The 8,505-nt window shown below is 42.6% G+C and overlaps 1 protein-coding gene across 2 annotated transcripts in view; it reads left to right on the top strand.

Moving 5' to 3' along the window:
• The first annotated feature begins 4,312 nt into the window (after positions 1–4,312).
• MAP2K1 (mitogen-activated protein kinase kinase 1) overlaps positions 4,313–8,505 on the top strand; it is a 65,174-nt gene continuing 60,981 nt past the window's right edge. For both annotated transcript variants that reach the window (XM_024109144.3, XM_024109143.3), the window contains exon 1: positions 4,313–6,947. In XM_024109144.3, coding sequence (XP_023964912.1) covers positions 6,868–6,947 — 80 coding nt within the window. In that variant the 5' untranslated portion in view covers positions 4,313–6,867. The remainder of the gene's footprint in view (positions 6,948–8,505) is intronic.

Genomic DNA, 8,505 nt, shown 5'->3' with positions numbered 1-8,505 from the left:
TGGTGCTGCGACCTCACCTCCCAGGTCGCAACATGACTCACTGAAATTTGTTCTAGCAGCCCCTCCAACACATTCAGTTGTGCATACCATATGGAAAATTCCTGGGGCGCCCTTGTCTGGCTTCTCCTCCTTTGGCTCAAGGGGGCAAGGAGTTGGTGGCCAGGAGCTGGCCACTGCCCTGCAGCTACCACAGAGGGCGAAGTAGTCTTCACCAGCAAAAGGGCTGGTACAGATTACCTCCCTGCTTTGGAACAAAGGTGAATCAGGATTTAGGAGTTAGGAATTATTGGCCTGGTCTACGTTTAAAAGGGAGGTCAACATAGCTATGTCAGTACGGTATGTGGAAAAAACACCCTCCGGAGTGCTGTAGCTATGCTGATCTAACCCCCAGTGTAGGTACAGATCTGTCAATCGAAGAATACTACTATCCAGGTAGAAATACGGTTCTTTATGCATCATGACCTCGCAATAACCATACATGCGACATCACACAATGCGGAGCAAAATGGCAACCTCTGCATACTAGGGATTGCTGCAACCCTATCTGCTGGTGATGCAACCCACAGTTTGGGAACAACTGGTTTAAGCTTTAAAGCTATTAAAAGAAGTAATGTGAGGCTAAATTTTGAGATTCCTAATATATCTGGCTTTGAATGATTTTTTCTATAAATTATACTCTCTCAATCTATTCTTGTTTTTCTAGAGCAACATACCGCAGAACACTATTGAATAGGTTTCAGAGTAGCAGCCGTGTTAGTCTGTATCCGCAAAAAGAACAGGAGTACTTGTGGCACCTTAGAGACTAACAAATTTATTAGAGCATAAGCTTTCGTGGACTATAGCCCACTTCTTCGGATGCATATAGAATGGAACATATATTGAGGAGATATATATACACACATACAGAGAGCATAAACAGGTGGGAGTTGTCTTACCAACTCTGAGAGGCCAATTAAGTAAGAGGGAAAAAAAAAAAAAAAAAAACTTTTGAAGTGATAATCAAGCTAGCCCAGTACAGACAGGTTGATAAGAAGTGTGAGAATACTTACAAGGGGAGATAGATTCAATGTTTGTAATGGCTTGATTATCACTTCAAAAGTTTTTTTTTTTCTCTTACTTAATTGGCCTCTCAGAGTTGGTAAGACAACTCCCAACTGTTCATGCTCTCTGTATGTGTGTATATATATCTCCTCAATATATGTTCCATTCTATATGCATCCGAAGAAGTGGGCTGTAGTCCACGAAAGCTTATGCTCTAATAAATTTGTTAGTCTCTAAGGTGCCACAAGTACTCCTGTTCTTTTTACTATTGAATAGATAATACTATCTTGGTTATGCCTTTATGTTCACTATAATGATGTCTTAAAAAAACCAAACAGAATTTTGAAAACAAATACCGTGAAAGTTAAATTATGGCAGCTCTACATTAACCACAAGAGTTTCAAGAACACAATGATTAGAACTATCAGTGCATTAGAACTGTTCATTCATTTGAAATTAAATATGTCCTCATATTTAAACTTAAGAACTTTTTATACATATAAAACATCACTTGTACACAAATAATAAAGATTGTAACTTTCATTTAGTGCAAATTCTCATTGAGTGTATTTATTCAATATAGTTAAAGCAATGTACCAATAACAGCAATCTTTGTATCTGGTCTTCATGCCCATTTTCATATTTATAATGAGTTACTTTCTAATTGTATTCGTATGGTTTTATTTTTATGTCAAATATTTATGTGGAGCAAACATTAATACCCAAATTCAAGCTAATGTTTTAATTATAAATACAATAGTTTAAATATAAAGTATACAGAGTAATGATTTTCTATGGGGAGCGAAATAAGTTGTGCTTCATTTAACACTGATTTAATAGTGTAGGCTAATATGCAGAGACAGTATTTATGGGAAACATTTGCTAATGTAGTTGCTACTAATATCCTCATAATTCCATTTCACAGTATTTCTGAGAAATTATAAACATAAGGTTACATGCCAATAGCACATTAATTTACTAGATGTTGACAGTTCCTTTTGTAATCCTGTTTTAAATACAAAGCACAAATTAAATGGCTTTCATCTAGTTATGGTACAGTGATGTTCTTCTGCTTAATTTATTAAGTATTAGCTTAATTGTTGTACCTTTCAAACAACCATTAACCTACAGGATATTCTGGTGACATGGGACCCTAATATTCACCCTTATGAATTATAACTATTTGGAACATCTTAAAAAAATAAAACAAAACTGGCCAACAAATTATTAGAATGCAGCAGAGAGGAAAAAGCAGAGCTGTATTGTGTGGGTTTCCTGTTGTCTTTCTGGAAGCATTGACACTGCAAAGTAGGTTGCTACAAGGAAACGTTTAAATGCTAAAATGTTTTTAAAATACATATAACATTGCTCTGTCACAGATTTCAGAGTATATCACATGAAATGAACTGCTCTATCATGTCATCCAACGCTCATAACTCCATAATAGTCACAACATTCATATTGTTTTGATCCATTTTTGTGACTTCCGATGGGAATCATGTCCTCCTCTAATCTCACCCTCTGTCACTGGACATAGCCCATTCTCCTTTTGAGAGAGATATGTTTCTGCGTATTTTGCTCGTTGCTCTTGTCTTGTAATCCCCTTTCGACTTATAGTTTTAACCAGTGGCACCATTTTGGATATTGAGGGAGGGGGAGGCAACTTTAACCATGATTCCATTCCAGGGGGTACTTAGGCACCTGAAAACTCTAGTTTTTTTGCAGGTAATAACTTAGAAATTAGCTGACAGGAACACTGTTCCTAATTCCTATTTGGTAAAATCCAGGCATTCACAAAGGAATCAGTGTTTCTGTGTCCCAGCCTATGGACCTGACCCAAAGCCCATTGTTGGCAAAGGAAGAAAGACTCCCGCAGACAAGTGGAACTAAATGGCAGGATAAATGGCCACACTGGGGTACCGCCATTCGCTACAAAATTAGAGAGTTGGGGAAAAAATTAAAAGTTTTAAGTGTAATTTAAACAATATTTGTGATGGTGGCAGCTCATGCTTGTTTCTTCACAGCAGGGAAAGGTTACAAGTTTTCTGTTCTTCAGCACTGCTCTTGCAGCCCGGCTGTGCTTTACTTTCTGCATTTATCTAAGTGTAGGGCATGGGGAAAAAAATCAGTTCTACAACTTTTAATTCATTTCACTTTCAACATCCTAGTGCTCCAATGTTTGGGTTTCAAACACTGCACAGGAATCTTGGTCTAAGAACTATTTTCAGTCAGATACATAGCCTTTTAACAAAGGTTTTGGAACCTGTTGTAGTCTATAAAAAGTTTTATAACTTTTTTTTTTTTAAATAAGTTATAGATGCAGGAACTAGCGGTCCTGGGGGTGCAGCACCCCCTGGCTTGAAGTGGTTTCCATCACATACAGTGCCAGCACAATGGCTGCATGATATCTAGATTATTCTTGGCCATAATATTTTTGGAGATCTTTCTAATTCATCATGAAAGAAATGTTCAGATTATGTGTTGTAACTTGGTCTTTCACCACTAACATAAATGAGCTGAACTACAGGGGTTAAGATGAACATTTTAAAGTTTGTCAAGGGGGAAAGTAGCATTAGAGAGAAAGTATGTGCATTAATTAACAGATCGGGAGGGGGGATGAAATTAATGATGGCTCAAAAGTAGATGAGGTATCACACTTTAAAAAAAGGTTTCAGAGTAGCATCCGTGTTAGTCTGTATCCACAAAAAGAACAGGAGTACTTGTGACACCTTAGAGACTAACAAATTAATTTGAGCATAAGTTTTCGTGGGCTACAGACCACTTCTTTGGATGCATAGAATGGAACATATATTCAGGAGATATATATACACACATACAGAGAGCATGGAAAGGTGGGAGTTGTCTTACCAACTCTGAGAGGCCAATTAAAGTAAGAGGAAAAAAAACTTTTGAAGTGATAATCAAGATAGCCCAGTACAGACAGTTTGATAAGAAGTGTGAGAGTACTTACATGGGAAGATAGATTCAATGTTTGTAATGGCTCAGCCATTCCCAGTCTCTCTTTAAGCCTAAATTGATTGTATCTAATTTGCATATCAATTAAAGCTCAGCAGTTTCTCGTTGGAGTCTTTTTTTGAAGCTTTTTTGTTGCAAAATTGCCACCCGCAGGTCTGTGATTGAATTACCAGACAGGTTAAAGTGTTCTCCTACTGGTTTTTGAATGTTATGATTCCTGATGTCAGATTTGTGTCCATTAATTCTTTTGCGTAGAGACTGTCCAGTTTGGCCAATGTACATGGCAGAGGGGCATTGCTGGCACACGATGGCATATATCACATTGGTAGATGTGCAGGTTAACAAGCCCCTGATGGCATGGCTGATGTGATTAGGTCTTATGATGATATCACTTGAATAGATCTTTAAAAAAAATCTCTTAAAAAGTCACTATATAATTAAATGATGGATGTTAGCAGCATGGCTCTATAATAAAATTTGGCAGCCAAATCTTACAAATTGTTCAGATTGGTTTGGGTTTATGTGCACTGAAGGGTTTATACAAATAGTTATGATAAATACAAAGGATTAAATTGGAATGATTTGAGAGAGTAAACATCACATCAATTAAATTCACGGATGATACTCAAGTTTGTGAGACTCTGCCCCCTCAGAAATATTAAAGAGTAAGTAAACAGGAACTAAGATTACTTACCAGCTGGAAGAGAAGGACATACAGCACAGCAGACACACAGCTATGAAATGGCTGCGTAAGGGCAGCAGTTGCTTGTATCTGCACAAAAAGACCAAGAGCTCCTCAAAAGCTGTTCTGGGAAAAAGGTCCTAGAAAAGTGCCACCCTGAAGAAATTTAGTAAGATCAAGGCATTCACAGAGGAATCAGCCTTTGTGTGTAACAGCCTGTAGAGCCCTACCTGGTAACCTGACCCAAAGTCCATTGTAGGCAAAGGAAAGACTCCCCCAGACAAGTGGGATTAAATGGCCACACTGGGATACTGCCATTCCCCAAAATATTGGAGAATTGGAAAAAATAGGAAAGTTTTAAGGGTAATGTAAGCAATATTTGTGGTGCAACACCTCATATTGGTTTCTTGAAAGCAGGGAACGATCGCAGGTGGTCATTCTTCAGCACTCCTGCTGCAGCCTGAACCTTGGGCTGGCTGTGGGGATAATTATCTCCTGAATGCGTGTGGGGCAACAGCCCCCCCATATCTGAGCAGCCCTGTGTCTACTGATGTCACAAGGGGCTTGCTCCTGCCTTCGTAACATGTCAACCCGTGAAGTTGAGTCTAGGCAGATCATGATGAAATTTGCAGCAGGCATCTTCTGACCTAAGCACAGAGGTTCCTTCCCCTGACCGCTCCCTGAGCAGGTTTGTTTCAATGAAAAGAATGAGTTTGAAACAAGTGCTGCGGAAGCTCCCAGCCCTGCTATTGGCTCTGCCCGATACACCTCTGCATTCCTATTGGCCGAGCAAAGAAGAGCTTGCCTAGCGCGAGGAGAGGGGGCCTTATTGGGATCCTGGGAGGTGGGTGGGCACAAAGCCCGCCCATGTCTAAAGGCCCCTCCCCCAGCCTTGCAGGAGGGACCACTGGACCTGAATAGGGGGGACAAGTAATGAAGAACAGGGTTAGGAGTGAAGGTCACAGGTTTCAAATTAGGGTTGCAGGGGGGACACTGAGCCGAGAACCCCAGACAGGGGCGGGGGGAGAAGAGAGACTTTCAAGCAGCTTGGCGGGGGGGGGGGGGGGGGGACACTCAGCCAGGCTTGCCCTGCTGGCTGGGGTGAGGAGGGGGAAGATGAGTCAGGGAGGCCAGCCACGTGACTGCTGTCTCCTTTGTGTTTTGCTTTTGCTGCTGCAGTTGTTGCCAATCAGGGGATGGAGCCCATCGCTCAGGCGCTCGGAGTCTAACCCGCCTCCTGATTTCATGGCACCCCCGGGAGCCAAGCAGGCGTTTGCATTGGCTGGGCCTTTCGTTGTGCTCCAGGAGGGTTGCTTGCTGCTCTCACTCCCGGCTGGGGAAGGGGGAGGAAGGAGGTCGAGGAGCGAGCAGCGTCTCCCAACGAAACTCGGGGAGGGGCTGTAGCTCCCTTCACCCTCCCGGGGGTGAACAAGAGGGGTGGGTGGATGGGTGAAGACGATAAGTGAGTGACTCCCATCCCTTAGTTCCTGCCGCCTAGGGGCTCTGCCCATGGGAAACGGGTGAGGCGCGGCGCTGCACTGGATGCACTAGTGAGAACGAAGGGCCAGAGACCCTGAGCTCCGTGGCCTGGCCGTAGCAGCATGGGATCCGGAGCAGAAGGGCGCCCGGGAGCCCCAAGCCCGCATTTGCCCGGTTCCCAAAGGAAAACGTAACTTGCCCTCCACAGCTACGCCGGCGCCAGGCTCACCCCCCTTCCCCCGGGCACTTGGAGGGAAACTAAGGGCGAAGGCCAGGGGAAGGGCAGGGGCTTCCAGGCAGCTTCACTCCCCAGTGCCCATGTGCAGCGGCGCCACACTTGCGCACTGGGGGCGCCCGAGGAGTTCGCACATGCACAGTAGCGGAGAGGGACACATTTTGAGAGCGGGCAGTGTTTGCTACCACGGTGCGGCTCGGGGAACTCCTCACTGCTCAGTCGGGGAGTGGCCCCTGGCGCTGCTGGACCAGGAGCGTCCCTTAGCTCTGCTTAGCCAGGGAGAGCCGGCTGGCTGGTAGGAGCAGGAGCTGCTGGAGACATCGCCCTGTAGCCCGGCTGCAGCGGGAACTGCCGGAGGAGCCCCTAACTCTGCTTAGCGGGAGGGAGCCCCCTGGAGCTGGCCGGAGCAGGAAGGGGATTTTCGGAAGTTTAAGCTCCATTATTCCTATTTAAAATGCCTAAAAAGAAGCCCATGCCCATTCAGCTGAACCCGGCTCCAGATAGTTCCACCATCAATGGGACCAGCACTGCGGAGTGAGTACCGCCTCTCTGGGGTTTGGGTGTTCCTTCTGGCTTGGCGTGGAGAAGGAGGATAGGGATGGTGAAGTTAACACACACTATTTGCTCTGCTGCTGTGTTTATGGGGATTGTGCTCCTAAATCTCTGAGTCTGGGGATAATGGGAAACGTTATTCTTGCACCCTCTTTAGGACTCCAGCAATGCAAAGTGAGAGGTTGTTATTTTACAGGAACTCCTCAATCTCGGTTAAAAAAAAAATGCACACAGCAGGTGTTAAAGGGTACTGTCAACATGATTTAAAAAAACAAATACCTGTCGTTTAAAAAAAAAAAAAACCACACAGGTTCTGTTAGAGCAGCCTTTTATCATGGCCTAATTAAAAAAAAAAAAAACAATTTTTTTTTTGTTCCCTTGCTGATGTGTGTCTTTTCAGAAAGGACAGTGTCTCTGGTGACGCAAAATTTTGTCAGAGATGCATAAAGTAAACAAGGTGAAAAAATTGAGAAAATGTTATAATTTAAGTTACAGTTTGTAATTCTAGTAGATACAAAATGTTCAGATGGAAATGTGATTTCCAAGTTAATGGTATCGTTTTAATGTATATATTGTAGAATAAGTACTTAAACAAATGTCAAGTAAATTTTTCTTTTCTAATAGGAAAATTTTATATACCTATGTAGAAAAAGTAAGTTGCAGTGGAAATCGGAGTGTCATTTTCCCCCTTTTATCGTATGATAGACTGAAAGACAGATTTACTAAAATGGACTGCAGTCACCTCAGCTGTCACATTTGCTTAAATGTAATACTATTGTGGAAACTAGATACTACATCTGAGCTTTCCTGGGTATAATGAAAACGCTGCAAAAAAAAAAAAATCAGGAGGGAAATAGCTATACATGGTGGAACGAGAGGTTTGACTAACTGATTTTGATTCTTCATTTAACAACAACAAAGATTGCAATCCTTAAACCGTTACACTTTAATTATGGGTTACCTGTGAATTTATGGGTAAGGAAATGTTTGCTTGAGAAGCCTGTATTTAGAATGAAGTATTACAAAAAGTTTGCTAAAGACAACAGGTTTGCACTCATCATTTCATTCTTAGCCTGAGGTTATGAGAGAGATAAATGGAGGTTTGAAATACCTACATTCCCTGGAATCACAGGTTGCTGCCCCAGAAAGGTCAGTTCAGCCCCTCTGCTTTCTTAGGCAGATAAAATGAAGTTTGGGGGTGGGTTTTTCAGAGGACACCTGAAATGGAGGTCCTGTTAGTCATGTGGGCCTGACACCCGCAATTGGTGACAGGTTTTCAAATGAGTTCAGCTTCTATTGTTACCTATATAATACTCCGATTTTCAAAACTACATAGCAGCCGGTAGCTCCCATTGTGACATTTATAACCAGATTTTCAGAAGCACTTAGTGTGCATTGTGCTGATCTTTTAAAAAAAAAATCTAACTAACTACTTTGGTGCCTAAATGGGAGCTGACTTCTTCTGAAAATCTGTCTTGGACAGCAGGTGTAGAGCTCTTCTGAGAATTCTGGCCTAAGTGTCACATGGGGTTTGCCCTGG

Source organism: Chrysemys picta, chromosome 10, assembly GCF_011386835.1.
Source record: "Chrysemys picta bellii isolate R12L10 chromosome 10, ASM1138683v2, whole genome shotgun sequence".
Taxonomy (NCBI): domain Eukaryota; kingdom Metazoa; phylum Chordata; order Testudines; family Emydidae; genus Chrysemys; species Chrysemys picta.
Note: the sequence above shows the minus strand (reverse complement) of the source record. Positions and strands in the feature narration are given on the sequence as shown.